This window comes from Galleria mellonella, unplaced genomic scaffold, assembly GCF_026898425.1.
Source record: "Galleria mellonella isolate WM207_F2 unplaced genomic scaffold, CSIRO_AGI_GalMel_v1 utg117, whole genome shotgun sequence".
Classification (NCBI taxonomy): Eukaryota; Metazoa; Arthropoda; class Insecta; order Lepidoptera; family Pyralidae; genus Galleria; species Galleria mellonella.
Genome location: NW_026441980.1, coordinates 8,734,743 through 8,753,224, shown reverse-complemented (window position 1 = coordinate 8,753,224; position 18,482 = coordinate 8,734,743). Strand labels below are relative to the sequence as shown.

The 18,482-nt window shown below is 32.4% G+C and overlaps 2 protein-coding genes across 2 annotated transcripts; both read left to right on the top strand.

Moving 5' to 3' along the window:
• Positions 1–191: 191 nt before the first annotated feature.
• LOC113511832 (adenylate kinase 7-like) lies at positions 192–9,231 on the top strand. Its single transcript, XM_052897598.1, has 16 exons — positions 192–624; positions 698–853; positions 1,014–1,156; positions 2,930–3,057; positions 4,006–4,158; positions 4,251–4,332; positions 4,436–4,522; positions 5,142–5,300; positions 5,383–5,502; positions 5,621–5,808; positions 5,957–6,048; positions 6,129–6,239; positions 6,320–6,601; positions 6,758–6,885; positions 7,143–7,301; positions 8,263–9,231. Exons 1-16 carry the CDS (start codon positions 378–380, stop codon positions 8,470–8,472), a joined length of 2,445 nt encoding a protein of 814 aa, XP_052753558.1. The 5' UTR covers positions 192–377; the 3' UTR covers positions 8,473–9,231.
• Positions 9,232–10,258: 1,027 nt separating this feature from the next.
• On the top strand, positions 10,259–18,455 carry LOC128199968 (sodium channel protein Nach-like). Its single transcript, XM_052897577.1, has 11 exons — positions 10,259–10,583; positions 11,202–11,299; positions 11,812–11,914; positions 12,863–13,040; positions 13,289–13,434; positions 13,870–13,975; positions 14,240–14,516; positions 15,414–15,552; positions 16,178–16,284; positions 17,512–17,695; positions 18,077–18,455. The coding sequence occupies exons 1-11, from the start codon at positions 10,393–10,395 to the stop codon at positions 18,183–18,185; spliced, it is 1,638 nt and encodes a 545-aa protein (XP_052753537.1). The 5' UTR covers positions 10,259–10,392; the 3' UTR covers positions 18,186–18,455.
• The last annotated feature ends 27 nt before the right edge of the window (positions 18,456–18,482 follow it).

Genomic DNA, 18,482 nt, shown 5'->3' with positions numbered 1-18,482 from the left:
ACCCGCGAATTCGTCATGCCAATCAAACATTATGAAATTTTGTATAGGTTAAAGTACATACATGTTTTATTTGAGATGGAGAAGTGACGTGACATCTATCATGTGAACGTTTTACTAGTAAAATAGAGTAATAAAATTTGTATCGATTAAAGTAAAAAATAATAATATATGCTACATAATCACACCAATCGCCAGGTCCTGAAGCTAGGACAGTCTTTGTTAAGTTGTAGATATAATTTTAATTATTTACTTATTTACTTTACCTCTTTTTAATGCAACATAAACGTCAACTGATTTTATGGTTATTCATTTGTTCTTGTCAAATAATTTATAATATCTATATTAGAAAGTTTTAGAATAGAAATTTTTCAAAAAATATGAAGAAATCACTGGAAAAAATTTCCTTAGAGAAATCCTCATCTAAATCGGGAAACTTATTTTCTGTCAAACGTTATTTTGTTAACAACTTGGACTCGTATCATAGCCAATACGTGTTAAAGGAACTTTTTAAAATATTAGACAAATATGCCACTCCAAATTCTAGGGAGACATCTCAAACTGTTATTGGAGAGGACGCCGAACCTCTGTTGCGGCTGCCACCTGAACAACCGTACGAAATTATAGGTAAATAGGTAAAATATTGGTCGATAGCTTACCTACAATAATTATTATTCCCAATAAAAATTATCGATCCCAGGTACTGTTAGTGATGTAAAAGTCAAAAGTCTGGACAATGTTGCCCGTATAATTCCAAAAGCCAAATGTCTACCCGAAATGCTTACATGTGGAACTGTAATTTTGGATATAAGCAGCGATAGAGATGAGTTGAATATGGTTTTAGATTACGTGAAAAGTAAGTTAAAAATTGACATTTTTATAATAGCTATTGCAATTATCATATATACACTCGTACCAAATAATAATGGCATTGTACACTGATTACTATTTCAATAAAATCATTGAATCAAATCGATATTTATATTTACCATTTAATTATGTATTAATTTTGATAGTACTGAAGGATTTATTTGAAAAACAAACGCTGGCAAATCGAACATCCTCGGATGTGGGGGACGGGGGAGGACAATCGAAAAGGCGATATTTAATATTAATTTCTTCAGTTATGACATGGGCTGCTACGAAACCATTGGATCCGGTAATTTGTTTTTCATTACTTGGGCGTTTATTATTTTATATATTGTGTTTAGATAGTCCTTGTTACGATCCATTGCATATAATATATTGCGAATATGCGGGCGATTAGATATTGCCCCTATTCTATTATATTAGTAGAAGCCATTAAAATTCTCTATAATTCTTCCTTACCGAGTAACCTGGAAAATAACACTATCATCTGAAATCAACATGAAACTAAATATATGTACACAAATAAAAATAAAACATTTGATAAATGGCAGTACCGTGATTGGATTTTTATCTCTGCTAGACTACTTCTTTAATATAATCAGGGGAATAAAGTACTCGTATAATGCGTCTATCTTGAATCTTATAAGCATGTTGAACCCAGAACTTAGTAAGCGTGATCGTAATCACGGAATATTTGCCCTACTACGCAATAGGACATTCCATACTAATCAGGCGCCTCTCACGAGGACGCTACGCCTGTTCAACGATACCTCGTTGAGTTGCAAGTTCATAGCTGAATTTATTTCATTGTACTGCAACAGAGTTTTGCAGGGCAGTAATAAATTACGCAGAATTGAATTTTAATTCTTTTTTTTTTTTGTATATATTACAATTATATATTTTTTCTATTAATGTATTATAATTTTCTATGATTATTGGCGAGGAGATTGGTAAATCTGTAAATCTCACCAAATATATATATATATATATATATATATATATATATATATATATATATATATATATATATATATATATATATATATATATATATATATATATATATAGATAAATATCAGTACAAATTCTGGACACTAAATTTGCAATTAAATTTGTCCTAATATTATGTGATGTGTATTGAGTCCGTAATTAATAGTTTCTTCGATTACCTTCGGACTTAGAATCCCTAGGAAAATTTGCGACAGAAAAATGTATCATTTGCGGTCCATGGTGTGTGTTTTGAGACTTTTTTCTGTCATATATTTCTCTACCCCATTTTAACCACTTATTAAAATGCAAAATAAACTTCTTAATGAATTAAAAATATAATGCCTGATTTACATATAAATGAAATTCTAACTGTTGTTTCCATATCTTGTATTTAAAAAAAATCTTCAGCTTTCAAATACTTAATATACGTATAATTTGAAAAGTAGATAATATTTTATTATGATTACGATGTACCGAGTACTGCAATACAGAACACTTAAAAATTTTCTCGCATGAATCTTATTTATGACTAGCGGCCCATCCCGGCTTCGCACGGGTGGACATTTTTACAATATTTTAAAAAGTGGTTATTGTAACATAACTATAATAGTTGGACATATAGTATCGCGAAGTTTTTTTGTAGTTACTGATATCTTCTTCTATATTGTACAACATACTTTTGTTATATCACCAATAGTTTCCGAAGCGCACGCGACGAAAGATATTTTATAGCATTTTTTACACCTTGAGTTACGTTACTAAACTTTTAGTAAGGACCCCTAATCTTTTCTAGCAATAAATATAGCCTATGTTACTCAGGGTGAATGTAGCTTTCGAATGGTGAAAGAATTTTTTAAATCGGCAAAGTAGTTTTTGAATTTATTCATTACAAACATACACACAAAAATACAAATCTTTCCTTTTTATAATATTAGTGTAGATGATGCGTGATATATTTATTAGCGTGGTAAATTAAATAAACTGTAAATTTGAAATTTATGTTTTAAATTTTAAATTTATTTATTATGGACATTAAGAGAATAGTTTCAGTTCATTTTGTTGTTATTATTAGGATACTCCAGACATGCCATTTATAGAAACTGATTTCCGTAAAAGGAAGCCTCATCCTAATTATAAAATGCATTATGATATTGAAAATGAAATAGTTGCGATTGCCAGAAAATACAAGTCACAAATTGGGTAAGTAAAGGTACAAGTAGTTATGTAAAATAAATATACGTCTTGTAAGCGATGTATCTATCTGTTTTATAATAGGTACATCATCATAAGAATCATGTATTAAAATACGGAATATTCATAATATTCGATTGTAGATACATATCTAACATAACGTCCAAAGTATAATTAAAAGCAACTTTTTTATTAATTAATATTTTACACCATTTAGGTATTTCTACGTAGTTACATCTCTTATTAATATTGGTTAACAGAATAACGTGTGTTTACATACGTGATTATTGACTAACCATTAACTAAGCTATCTGTAAATTTTTAGTTTACTCAAATTATCTTAAATTTTCATATCTGCCATTTATATTCGGGTTTTTCAAAATGGGCGTATTAACATTTCTTAAGGGTCGACACCGTACGTGTGATGTCCTTGGTTTTACAGGCGTCCATAGGCTACGGTAAACCCATTTACCATCGGACGAGCCGTATGCTTGTTTGCCATCATAGTAATATAAAAAAAGCTGATCTCAGTTGTTTTGTGTCAAGCTTTAAACTACGTCAAGCTTCAAAATTCGACTAATACTCAGGAAGCTCAGAATTCTGTGATTTGGACATAATAGACGTATGCACAATCAATGTAATGATATTTGTTTGTCGAAGTCTTACTCATTTAATTAAAAAGCGATACACCATGTTTTGTCCCTGGTCTATCGCGTCAATTTTTTCTTTTCATGTTAAAAACTATCTTATTTTTCTATTCGGAGCAAACGAGTGACACGGTTTATTTATATATGTTATTACTAGCGAGATTTTTTTTAAGTAATCAATCGGAAACATAAAAAAATCTTCAAATGTTTTTGAAAATTGTCAGATAATTGGGATGTTAAGATTAATTATTCATATACTATAGTAGTAATATTAATTTTAACTATATTTAACAATTTTAATTTTGAATAGCGCGGTGGTGGTCAACGCTGGTGTAACTTACGGTGGCCGTGAGGATGTCCTCTTCTACTGGTTTCAGAAGGCCTGGGAGTGTGAAAGAATTTTACCAATACTTGGTCGTGGTGGAAATGCAATACCACTCATTAATGTACTCGATTTAGCGCAGTCAGTATTATTGTTCTTTCTGTTTTATGGAATATCTACAGACAAGTATATTATTGAAGTTTATTTTACTGATGTAAAGATTTTATTTACAGAATAATATACAACTTGGTTATAGACTTTCCGAAAAAGCTTTACATTTTAGCGGTTGAACAAAATGTTACGAAGCAAAGAGAGGTGATGTAATATTTCTTATTTGAAGAATAATGTGCATTTTTTATTTATCTTCATTTTATAAATAATAAGTAAAATACATAAGAACATTTTTTGTTTATTGTAGATAGTGAAACCACTTGGTCGAATTGTGGGATCAGGAATGTTTAAATGTATACCACCGGAAGACGCTTTTTTGATTCCAGAAATTAACGTAAGATAATAGATTTATTACAAACAAACGACGTGATCTTGCTTGTGTAGTGTCCGCTTTATCCATTAAAGAAAAGTTATTTAGTTACATACTACTATTAGCGACATTTCAGATTTATTAATGATTAGTATTTTACTCAGAAATAGCAAAAACTAATGAAATAGACTACTTCTAGATAATGTATTAAAATGGAATATACACCAGATTTTAGTTTTTGATTGAAATTAATCTCATAAACTCAGGTCTGCAATCTCTTAATTAATTTCAGTGCAGTAAAAAAATCAAGCTTCTAAATCGACGCAAAAGATTCGGCCATTTATGTTCCATTTATATTGCATATTTCGACATTCGCAGGAGGGGTAGACCTATAGGGTACTTCCCATTGACCTAAAATCGTGAAATTTGGCAAGAAGCAATGTCATGTAGCATAAGTAAAGGAAAAAATCCGAACACCGTAAATTTGTAGTTATTTAACAATTTTTTTTTTATTTGAATATTTTGTACGGGTCCCTCGTTGCGCGAGTCCGACTCGCAAAATTGACCGACTTTTTTAAGTGTCTCCCATATACAGACATCGTCTAGTTAATTTTATTATATTTTAATAATATTATATTTACAGCAAAGAATTTACGATCTGATGACTCTTAATTTAAATATGGAGCCAACGTTCATTGTGGAGACAATGGGTCTGCAGTGGACTTCGGAGTTATCCTTCGCTGAGAATATACCTGCGCTTATAAAACAATTTAAAAAAGAGAGAGGACTGAAACCTTTTAAAGTATAATACAACAATAGATCTTTGTTTATTTTGTTAAAATATGTGACATCATATAGCAATTATCTTTTATATTTTTTCGCAGGTTATAATTTATGGTCCACCAATCGTGGGAAAGACAACATTGTCCAAGCTGATATGTAAGGCCTATGGATTAATATATATATCGCCAGAGACAGTAGCACAGGATATTTTAGAAGACCTTGTGAGTTTTTTTTTGTAATTAAATTGATAATTGTAATTATAGTGTCTGCAGTTGTTTTAACTCTAAATCGTTATATGTATAATACATACACATACCTTAAGTGTTAACTATTCTGAAGGCTTGGCGAGTAAGACACTGGGAGGTTGAGGAGACAGCCGCACTTGGAATGTCCGTTGGAAATGATGAGGATCCTGCTTTGGCAGACGATGATGATACTGGCGAAGAAGAAGGCGTACAAGAGGCAACCAAGCAGACATTAGCCATACTGCAATCTGGCCGATTACTAACGGATAATGAAGTCATGGGGTAATAGTAATAAAAATTAAATAGGTACCTCTTAAAATAAATTGTAATAAATATTAACATCATTGGATTATATGAGATTGAATCTAACAATATATATGATTTATTCACAATTAAAATATGATAACTATATTTTAAAATAATTGAACAGGTATTTACGTCAAAGACTTCTTAGTCGGGAAGCTCTTAATCGAGGATGGGTTCTTGATGGATTTCCTACCTCTATGACTCAATGTGTAGCACGTAAGACCATTTATTAAATAATTTGGAATAAATAATTGTTAAAAACGGAGAAAATTTATAAAATGATTTAAAAATTATAGTTTTCGATAAAGGCGAAGAACAAGACTCCGATGCAGAAGAAGAAAACGAAGAACAAGAATTCGACGAAGATGTAAATTTATTCAATAACCTTTTGAAAAAGCTACTTCCTGGTTTGTAGTTTGTATACAAACAGTATTTATTTTTCTAAATTTATTTGAAAATTCTTACTGAAGTAACGTCATATTTGTAGATATTGTAGTCTCGTTAGAAGCAACAGACGATTTTATATGTGAAAAAGTAATGCGTCAGCCAGAAGGTGATTCACGCTTGAACGAAGAAGCCGTACTAAAACGGCTAAGCGAGTTCAGGGCTGGAGACGCCAGAGACATAACACCTCTGAATTTTTTTGATGAACTAGACATACATCCGCTTGTCGTAACTGTAAAAGATCATTTAGACTATGCTATGCAGGGATCTTATGCTGCTGTTGCTCTGCGAATGGGAAGACCATGCCGCTATGGTAAACTTATCGGTGAGTTAGTCTTATAAAACACAGTCTCTACTTTACATTAATTATGATTACTTGTATTAGGTACTTACTGTTTGTATTTTATGAAATGTATTTTAAAACGCTAAACGAAGAAAATGCATTGACCTAAATAATAAAAAAAAATGTTATTTTTTAAAGCGCTTATTGAAGCCGCAGAAAAGAAAGAAAGAGAGGAATTGGAAACATTGCGTGCTAAAGAAGCTAAAGCATTAAAAGAGTTGGAGAAAAAACTGAAAGAAGAACGCGAAGAAAAAATGGAATATTGGGCATGTATATATTTTATTATGTGTATATTTATAATTCCTGCTTTACCTGGAATTAAAAACATTGGTGTTAATTTAATAAAAAAAAGGAGAGATTATTTGATTACAAAATGTAAATAGGAGTAGGTCGTGTAAAAATAGTTTAATATGGGTTGGGTAGGTACGTAATATATAATTATAAGTAAATTTTATTAAGTGCCAAATTAAAGCTCTTAATAATTGTCTACATCTTTGTATACTTATTTATCTCGTTTCTACAGTCTGAGTTATACGCTTTAATGCGCGAAGAAGAAGAAGCAGCTCTAGCTGCGGCAGGAGAGCTAATGCGTAATTATTTAGTACGTTATATATTTCCGACATTAACACCAGCTCTCCTTGAAGTGGCTAAACTGAGGCCTGAGGATCCCATTGATTTCCTTGTATGTATATCTAAAATTGCCATTAGTAATTTATATAGTCTGTTTCAATAGAACCTAATGGAAATGTAGACAAAATAATAATGGTTCCGGTCATAAGACAGTTTGTTAATGTCCAATAGTAGTCCAAATTAAAAATCAATTAATGATTGTACGATTTGATTTGTTTCAAACAAAATTTAGTTACTTTTTCATTGAGTTCTATAAGATCATTATAGTAGGAATGTCACAAGAACATAAATTGTATAATAGTGTTTAATTTCTTCTAAATCTGTATCATATTTTGTTACTAGCTTTCCCGCGGCGCTATTATATGAGTTAAAATATGATATATATCTTCATAAAGTTATTTCATAGCTTTTGATATGTGACTTTTTTAAATTGATATAACTTTTTTATTTATGAACTGAATAAAACACACTAAATATTAAGTGGAGCAAACGGAAACGCATTAGTGAATACCGAATTCAAATCAGTTAAGCCGTTTTTGAGACTAGCGCGCACAAACGTACAGACAAACAGACAAAAATTCTTAAAATAATTGTTTTGGGATCTATTGCGTTTATAAAGCTCCCCTATAACGGTTTTTCTTAAATATCTTTCATGTACAGACAGCGACCAGTTACGATTTTATTAAATGTATTAATATTGATTGATTATAATATTAAATAAAGAGTGAATATCATGATCAGAGGCGCCGACTCCGTGGATGCCAGCACCCACGAGATGTAGAAGTTAGACATTATAGTGAAACTAAAATAATCTTCATCTTATTGTCTGTTGCTTAAACACGCTTGCTTGTCCAACAAGTATTGTCATCTTTTAGCTGAAATGGAGATAATGTGCCAAAAGAACATGAGCACCCAGGAGGTTTTTTTAGAAACCAGCGCCCCTTTTTTAAAAGATTAAACTATTTATTGAAAATACTTGTATGAGGACTATATAGATAATTTTTGTTACGCAGGCTGAATACTTATTCAAGTTGAATCCAAGTGGAAAAATGCTTGAACCAGGTTACAATCTACAAGCTGAGAGACTGTTAGGAAAGATTAAAATAGTTGATGATGCACTTAAAGAGTTAGACATTAAAATAGACCCACTTCTGCCACCAGAAGCGGGTGTTGATGAAGTTTATAATTCAAAGAAAAATATTAACAGAATGAGTGCCCTTTAATTGAAAAAAAAAAAAAACACAAGTAATCTGCTAACTACCTGTAGTAATTATGTCACGCTTTTAATACTCGTATAATGTATGGAGTGTTTTGTTTAGTATTTCAATGTTTATTTATTTATAAATCTTTAATACACTTAAAAAGTGTAAATGGCGGACTTAATATCATACGGCGATGTTATAGGTAGTTATTTTATTAAAGGTATGTTAGGTATCTGTTTACTTATTTATGAAATGGGCTGTATGTACATACATAATTTGTTATGATTTCACTGATGTTATCTGTCTGTATAGAATAGAATCGATGACACATATGCGTACTATGGGAGTATATTCAATATACCTACATACTTACAACCTTTATCTGTTTTATATCCCACATGTTTTGTTATTGAGAGGAGAGATAATAAAAATACGTTTATGATAATTACCTTGTTTACAATAATTTTATGTAATATAATAATCGTTAGGTATGTAAATTATGTACTACTAGACGTTTTCCACGGTTTTGCCCATGTGAATTAGTATAAATATTAAGTATCCTATGTTAAGTTAGGATATAACCTACTTGTACCACATTTCATAACATTCAAACCGAAGAGGAGGGAGGGAAGGGACTAGTCTCCATTACTAACAATGGAGAGTAGCAATCCCATTGTTAGCAACAAACCCTATTAGATCAACCTCCACGCGGTTCCCCTTGATCAATGATGAAACTATAGTGATTAATGCTTCATCGTTATCCATCATCCCTCACTGATACCTCACCAGTGTATGCCGACAGAGTAGGCGGGGTATTATTATCATTATCATCCATTAAAATAAAACCATTCAAACCATTCAGCCGGTGTAGCGTGATTTTGTAACAAACATACAACCAATAAATATTTTTTAAAGCTTTCACATTATTATACAAATTTTTATGGTGCTTTTTGGGAGGCGCGGGAGCAATTTTATTACAGTGATATTTGCAATAAAAGTAGATTTTTGAAAATTTGGGAATTACAATTTATATAACATCAAACCAGGAAGTACAATTCACGAGAAGTAAATGCGTTGACCAAAGGGCGTCGAAAAACAATCACGTACCTCAGCTTTGATCAATCAAAGACTAAGGTCGGATGCTGGATACAATAAAAAGTATTTTAATGGTAAAATACGAGGTGTGTTTAAAAAGTAAGGTGAGTTTTCATTTTTATCAAAAACTTTTTATTTATTCATTGATATTAATAAAAATGAAATATATTTATTTTCAGACAATAACCCGTAACGGTTAGTAGAAAAAAACCTTACAAACTATGTTAGTAGTGTCATAGTGGCTGTAATGTGGTGCTGTGCAGTCAACGATCAAGTTCAGGCAAGAAAGGGTTGTTAATTATTACTAACAATCTTTTCTCTCATGAACTTGATGGTTGAAGATCGCTACCTACCGTATACCTTAGTATTCCTACCGTATACTATTGCCAACATTTTGAGTATTTTAGAGCATATATAACTCCATTTTTTTACACAAAATTGGATGCAAACTTTTTAATCCATTTTATTCAACAGCAAAAAATCGCTGAGCATACTAAGCACTTCTAACCTTTTTTGCCTCCTACAAACAAACAAAAAATACTATATAGTTGAAACTGTGAACAAAAAAAATTTCAATTTGTAAATACGTAGCCCGCAGAATTAGAATTCACCTTACTTTACGAACACACCTCGTATATACATATTAATATTATTATGTTATACCAATCTGAAACGAGCAGTAGTAAAAATTGTCATGTAACCGTATCACGCAATGGGCAGTGGCAGTGTTACCTATCGGGTGGTCGATAATTTTGATGTTATCGAAATCGATTCGTTTAGTGTGCCCATTGTCATTAGAGCTGCTACACGAAATGTAAATTATTTGAAAAAATGTGAAAAGATAACATGAAGGTACATCCTAGACCACTGGGACTACGTGCAAGGAATAAATATCCTAAAACAGATGGCGATGAAGATGGGGAACGCTTCTCGTTATTCGCCACCAGTCTGCGTCATCAGACCACGGAATTCTTCAATAATTCTACATTGCACGGCGTTCGTTACATTGCCGAGAAGGAGAGACCCTTCTGTGAAAAGTTAGTGCCTATTATGCTTAGAATCTCTTGTGGTCAACATTCAAAAGTACTTTAGTCAAACTTTATGAATCATTATATTCGTAACGACTTTGGTGGTGTAACAGTTTCTACACTATTTTCTGATAGTCGGAAGTTCAATTCCCCACAGTACAAATATTTATGATTTAAGTTTATTTGTATTTGTATGGGTGTATTTTACGTAAATATATACTTAAAATACTATATATATATATATATATATATATATATATATATATATATATATATATATATATATATATATTATAAGTACATTATTATTTATTTATAAAAAATAATGTATTTATGTAATATGTCTAAATGGATATGTCTATCAGTTGTTTTAGTATCTAAATGGCCCTGCTTAGTTTGGGTCTAGATGTAGGTCACATATAATGTAGTACTAATATTATTATTTATTTATCAATTCTAGTTATATACAACGACACATTTTGTAAGTAAGACTTATTCTATTACTAGTATCGCTACGTAATATCTCCAATTATTATTAATATAATTATAATCTCCGTAAGAGACGTCATTTCATTTTCAATTTAGTTGACCAATGAATGAAAACTATTAATATAAACTTTTTTGTAGATTTATGTGGTTCAGTTTCACAGCAGTCGGTGCTGTGACCACCTGCATCATCATTGTCAGCTTGTGGGAGAAGTTTCAAACTAATCCTACCATTACCGGTTAGTAATCTGCTTAACTATCAGTTTAAAATTATTAAATCTAATTACTATTATTAATTAATTATGGCTTTATGGTCAAATTTTCATGAAATATGATTTCACTACCTTTGTTGATTTTTGCCGTTGTTGTGTGTCGCATAATCCCGGCAAAGAATACTCAACGGCCACTTCTTCGTTTCTCGTGGGTGTAATAAGAGGCGACAACGATGGAGGCGAGATTTAATGGCCGAAAGATAGGCAACAACGTCCCTCTTAAAACATCGCCAAAACTTAACTGCGGTTGCCAATCCACTTACCAAGCGTGGCAACTACTTGCAAAATCTGAAAGCCTAATTTCAGCAGTGGACAGTAGACTGCTGATATGATTGGTTGACTTTGAAAACCTAATAACTTCCAATAATCTATTTTTTTCCAAGATGCTGTACTTATTGTATAGTGCGCTCAAAGATATTGGATAGTTTTGTTCTTACTTTTCGCTAGTATAATAAATGTGTATAAGTATATTGTTACAGGATTGGACACTGATTTTCACAATTGGGACGTACCATTTCCAGCAGTAACATTGTGTGATTTAAATCCCGTTGATGATGAATTGTTACAAGAATATATTTTAAAGTAAGTTCTAATAAAGGATACGACATACAATTTTAATAGAACAAAATTATTGCAGATTATTGAAAATTAAACATGGTAATAAATGTTATTTCATTAATATAGTCAAATTTGTAAAATTAAGCACTTTTTTATACAACTTAGAATGGCAAATAAGCTGACGGCCCACCTGATGGAAAGTGGTAACCGTCGCCTATAGACATGAGCAGTACCATGGACATAACAGAGTATACTGTTACGGCCATGATACCCCCCATGCGTTGCATTATACATTATACAGACGTTGCATTCAGTGTCGTGCATCTGCAAATATTTTTCGTAATGTACCTAATCATATTTTGGTACTATCATAAGAATCCTTATTCTTATGGTCACAATAATTTATAGATATCACACGATTGCCATGTGTCGGCCGCCTAGCCATGAGTAATTGCGATACCATTCCATTGTAAAATAAAAATCGTCGAAACTGAATTCCCGGATTCGAGTCCCAATCGATTCAATACAACTTTTATATATCGGCTATGGTATTTTTAGAGAATTGTACTCCTTCTGTCGTTTACTGTTTTATAATCTCACATTACTAAATATTTAATTAAATGTTTTTAAACTTTATTGACACAAAAGGCGAACTTAATGGTAATATAATAATATATTTACCTGGTATTAATGTAATCTAATCTTCTAGTAAAAATAATAAGAAAGGTTTTTTTTTTTAATTTTCATACGAAAAAGGAAAATATAGTTGTTTTTGGATACTTATTTATATCGTAGGGAATTATGTACTTTTGAACTTGTACAGTAATATTAAAGCTACTAATAATTATTATTTGTGATAACTTTTAGATTCTAACGTTGGTTCATGGTTAATAAAAATAGGAATTTAGGTAAATGATTACGTTAATTTCCGTCTCTTATAAAGTATTATTTGTATTGTACTTATATTTATAGCATATGGGGTACAGATCCCCCTAAAAATGCAGCAAACATGTTGCGATGGCTGGCTACACTCAGCTATACAAGTATCGCGGAGCATGTTGCGAAATATGTCGATGACCGGGAACTTATAGGAAGCTCAGAGAGTGCATCACTTGAACCGTTCAGTAACCCGAAAGATGCAGTTTTTAATGTAAGCTTAGCATGTTCAAACAATATAAATAACTATATTACTCAGTAACTATAAATAAGTTATTTATAGTTATTGGAAATATTATATACTTACAATATTATACACTGTTCTAACTGGGTTTGCTGGAAAAGAACTCTTTTAGAGTTAAGCTCGCATTTGTACATTTGATTACTTCTGTCATATTTTTATGTATAATTTGTGTGTACAATAAAGTATTAAATAAATAAATAAGTTGCCTGTATTTTTAGATTGTACGTCGATGTGATTCATTATTTTACGATTGCGAATGGAAAGCAGACTCTGAGGAGTGTTGTGATTTGCTTGTCCCGGTGTTCACTGAAATGGGGTTCTGTTATGCTTTCAATTCACGGCATGCAGAGAAGACGTGGCCTTGGTGAGATTTTGATATCCATTCAATATCAGTCGCATTTCAATAGTTTTATTTTTGAAAAAAAAAACTTGAAACATATCTAATAGCGGGCCGTGTCAATAAAGTACTCCATATCATAATATCTGATAATAACGTCTAACTGATGGGCATCAGTAGTAGTAGCATTTCCTCATGAGGCGAATATTAGTTGGGACTAGCTAATCTTCATTACCAAACCCCTCCCCACTTTTAGCCCTAATGGAAGAGCGGTGATTGCTGTATATATGTATAACCCTATGTAAGGTGCTACTATGGTGATAGATGAACATTTACAGCTTAGATAACGGCCGTAGTTGATGCCCAATATGCATTATTATTCTAGAATTTAAAATTTCAAAATTTCAAAATTTCAAATTTCAAAATTTTAACGTCTATTAACAAGTGTTATTTATATTTTAGGCAAACTGAATCGCAGCCAGAGCAATTCCAAGAAGCTTTTATCCACGAGACCGACGCTAAATGGTCTTTTCTTTTTAATTCATATCGTAATGACACTACGATTGATGTAAGTACCGACTTATATTATAGTATGTAGGTACTCATGATTTATGTAATGTTTTGATATAAGGATTTGACATAAAGAATACTGTAATTAGAAAAACGTTTATATTTTATAATTTCAATGTAATATTTTAATGTCATTACATGTATTTGATGTCATTACATCAAATACAATTTAATGTTATATTTGCAAATAAATATGATTTGCATTGATCGCGATCTTTAGGTAACTCGTACTAAAATAAACACTTTTTCACTTTAATTGTAGATATATATTCACTCTGCTGAAGAAATGGCCGGATTGGAGCAAAGCGCGCAACACATGTGGGATCGTCGTGTAGAAAAGGTGTCGTTTTCCGTCAAACATACATACACGACAGAAGACGCCCGCCAATTGTCCATAAGGCAACGTCGATGTATATTCACCGACGAGCAGAAGTTAGAAACTTCGAACATTTACACATATTCAGCATGCATGCGGCAGTGCCGTATGCAAAGAAGTCGTCTGTTTTGCAAATGTGTACCGCATTTTTATCCTCTTATAAGTAAGAACCCAATAATTATATTACTAATAAAACCCAACTTCCGTAATATAAGTACATCGACATAGCATTTTATTCACAAAAATGTCAAATGTTTTGAATTCGTAATTGTGTGGGTAAAGGGCTGTTGTGTCTATGTGTCTATAGTCAACATAAAATTCTTAAAAATTAGGGCAATTGGAAGGTTACTAATTAATGCCAAGCTGTCATCGTGTTGATCGTAAAATTGTCTTTATTTAATTTACGTACTTGGATTATAAAAAAGTTGTTTATCGAAAATATTACATGTTGTCACCAAAGCTTTACTGCGGCTGCTAACCCGCCCGTTAAGCGTGGCAACTACTGGCAAAACAGAAATTATGCAAGAGTCCTGTGTTCAGCGATGGACAGTTAACGGCATTAGATGTTGATTAAAATATAGGTATACGTCTGTGAGCAAAAGTAGGAATGGTTGATTCACACTTATATTTGCGTATGTAAAATTTTTCCAAGCCCCTTAAAAAAGGTGCGTAAGTCTCAGCTACATATCTTTGTGTATATTTAAAAGCTTCGCTCATATACTGAAGTGAGCTCAGCCCATCCGTCACGTGGGAAAAAGGATTCTTAGTAATGAGGTCTAACTGATTCATTACTAGCAATACACCCTATCAGGTCGACTTCCACGTGGTTCCCCCTGGAAACCGTCGTGGTTAATTCTAGTGAATTCGTTAGGAATGGCTAACTGACCTGCTTTCATCGTCACCTATCAACTCTCATTGGTGCTCTACTAGCGTATATCGGTAGCGCAGGCGGGGTTACTATTCCATTATCACCCATTAGAAAAAAAGCCTACCCGTCACTCCCTTATATGGACCTATGTCCACTTGTAGATTTAATAAAAAATTGTCATGTTTTTTTTAGAGGGCTATAAACAGTGTACCGTTCAAGAGTTGGCGTGCATCGCAAAGCACGTAGCAGCCATTACGGACGTGACACGGTGCCCTTGCGAGCTGGGCTGTTCACATACAGTGTACGAAGTTGAGAAACTTACAGAAATCGAGTAATTATCATTTTTTTATTTAATTAATATAAAAAAAAACTAAGAGCATAGAATATATAATGCATTGAGTATACAATTAATGTCCCCAATTCTTATATAGGTACAAAGATAGTTTATTAAATTGTACTTATTAACTTTAGGAGGTAGATAATTTAACCAGCCTTTCTAGACAAGTGACAAACATCTCTATTGATAGTTTCGTTTTGGATAGCGCTCGCATCAGAAAGATGAAGACACTGGAAGTTATCATCTCGTTCTACCTCATAGGCTTGTTTGCTATAACGATTCTACCATATCGATAGATTCGTTTGGTACCTAAATAAAATCTATCCGTGCGAAGCGGGGCTGAATTGCTAGTTAGATGTATTAACCATTATGAGATGAAACAAGACGGCAACTTTTAGTGTTATCTCTATCGATCGATAGATATATTTGTCATATTCCTAGGGGGGACTGGTAATTATTGTAAAATCTGTGCCATAGTATTTATCTAAACTTGGAGGAAACAATAAAGAGTATCTATCTATCTATCTAAACTTCTCCAAACGATCTAAAATTTGGAATATATATCAAAGCTAATTGTTTTAAAATGCTACCTAACATTGATGGCTACAATAATTTTCAGCACAATGAAGAGTTCAGGAACAACTACATCCCTTGAGACGGAATTCGTCTCGTGGCCAATGGTGCGTTATAAGAGGGAAGTGCTGTTTGGCTGGGTCGATTTATTAGGTATCTATTCTATCGTACAGTTAGGACATAGTAAACGCTTTAGGGGAACGTAACGACATGCCTATTATATTGTTATTTTAGCTGTTAACTGTCCACTGCAAAATATAAGCCTTTCCCATAAGAGGAGTTTTGCCAGTATTTGCCATGCTGGCAGCCTCATTTAGGCTTTTAGAGTTGTTTTCACATATATATACATATTAGATAGTTTAAATGTTATATTGCAGTTGTATTAGGTTTATAGATAACTATATAAAAAATTCAGTTTAGAAACCGGTCGCGTGTATAAATTATAAAATCATTTTAATAAAAAAAAACAGTTGAACAAATTACAAGTATTTTGAATAATATGGGCCGTCCTTCGCTTTTACGTGGGTATCGTAAGAGGCAACTAATAGAACTTAATGGTCGATATATGGACAGCAGCGTCCTTCTTAAAACATCACCAAAAGTCTAACCGCAGTTGCCAATCCGCCTGCCTAGCGTGGCAACTAACGGCAGAACCTCCCCTTATAGGGGAGATTTATATTTAGCAGTGAAAAGTTACGGGTGATATGTATATGTGTATGTAGGATGATGATATGTAAGTTTTACGGATGTCGGAAGTCGTAACTTTTTTTAAAGTAATTTGAAATGGTCAGCAAGCTGACAGTTTATCTAATGGAAAGTGGTATCGATGTAAGTGACGATGTAGTATATATCTCCTTTGTTTTTCTTTAAAAAGCTGCTAAAGATGATTATTTATTGCAATAAAACATACAAAGGCGCGTCAACCACATTAGGAGGGAGTAAAAAATAATTTAATAAAATAAAAACAAAAAAAAAACCAATTCAATTCTAGCAAAACCAGTTATTTTAATTTAAAAACTAAACTACTGTACCAATTTTAATAAAATTAATCCATTTGTAAATAGACCCTTTTAGATAAAAATAATTTTCCAAATCGCTTTACAATTGACGGAGTTACGAAGTATTAAACATAAAAAAAAAACAAATTGAGAATCTCTTTCTTTTTGAAGTCGGTTTAAAAGAGGCGAGAGAACAATATATATCTATCACCTTCACTTATATGTTTCATTATACGCAACAGGTAGTCGGCCCTAACACTTAGATATCTGTTTTAATACCAAATTAGTTAACTAATTAGTGGCACGTTACTGCTTACTCTGCTACTTAGTGTTCTCGGTGTATATTTTAGTGGTATTATTGAGTAAATCTCTCTTCCTATAGTGTCGTTCGGTGGCATAGCTGGCCTTTTCCTAGGCTTTTCATTGCTGTCTGGTGTGGAGCTAATCTACTACTTCACATTGCGGGCCTGGTGTGCCGCAGTGCGGGAAACGGAGACATTACGGCGCGAGAGGGCAGAGAGACTCGCTCAACCTAAACCGCCACATAATCTCAGTCTAGTGCCATGGTAAATAATATTACTATTTAGATACGTCAAATAATAACAGGCTGTGAATTTAATTTCCACTAATACCATTCAGAGATTTCTTATCAGATTATTATCTGTATTGTATTATAATATATAAATTATGTATATATAAATTTTAACAATTCATCCATTCTAAACAGGCTGATAGCCCTGTGATAAGGGATGTGATCTAAAAAGCTATTATTAGAAATATACATATTTACTCTAATATATATATTTACTGTGGTAGAGCCACGCTGTAATCCTATATGGTATTGCAGCATGAATGGGCCGGCTCGACCGGGGAAGTATGAATGAATGAATGAACATGGAAGAATGGACATGTCACAGTATTATTCTAATTCATTTATTTTCCTTTAGGTGGAAAGAACCTCCAGGCTCCTATTCGAGTCGCCCATTAATGGTGCGTCCAAAAGGCAGGCCGCCACAATACTCCCCACCACCAGGCTACAACACTTATCTACCATAATGAGTTGCTTATCATTCCGGAAGTATTGAATTTAAAAAATGGGCCAATTTCATCTGTATGGCATTTGTTTGTGGTGATTCATATTTTTTTACTTATATTGGGCATTATTCAAACAGAGAGAGGTATTATTACTAATATCCAGTTAATCGCCTAAGAGGCGTCTATCAAATTTCAAAAACAAATGAATAATTTATGTATTGTAATGTTATAATAATTATTAATATTAAAGTCTAACCTACGTTACTCATTGCGCGGTCACTAAGAAATAGCAACAGATTAGAATAAACAAAAAATACA

Coding starts and splice junctions, on each gene's coding strand:
- LOC113511832 (XM_052897598.1), top strand. CDS start 378: ATGAAGAAATCACTGGAAAAAATTTCCTTAGAGAAATCCTCATCTAAA. Junction 854..1,013: donor GGTTTTAGATTACGTGAAAA/GTAAGTTAAAAA, acceptor TAATTTTGATAG/TACTGAAGGATTTATTTGAA. Junction 6,240..6,319: donor TTTGAAAAAGCTACTTCCTG/GTTTGTAGTTTG, acceptor TCATATTTGTAG/ATATTGTAGTCTCGTTAGAA.
- LOC128199968 (XM_052897577.1), top strand. CDS start 10,393: ATGAAGGTACATCCTAGACCACTGGGACTACGTGCAAGGAATAAATAT. Junction 11,300..11,811: donor AACTAATCCTACCATTACCG/GTTAGTAATCTG, acceptor ATATTGTTACAG/GATTGGACACTGATTTTCAC. Junction 13,435..13,869: donor GCAGAGAAGACGTGGCCTTG/GTGAGATTTTGA, acceptor TTTATATTTTAG/GCAAACTGAATCGCAGCCAG.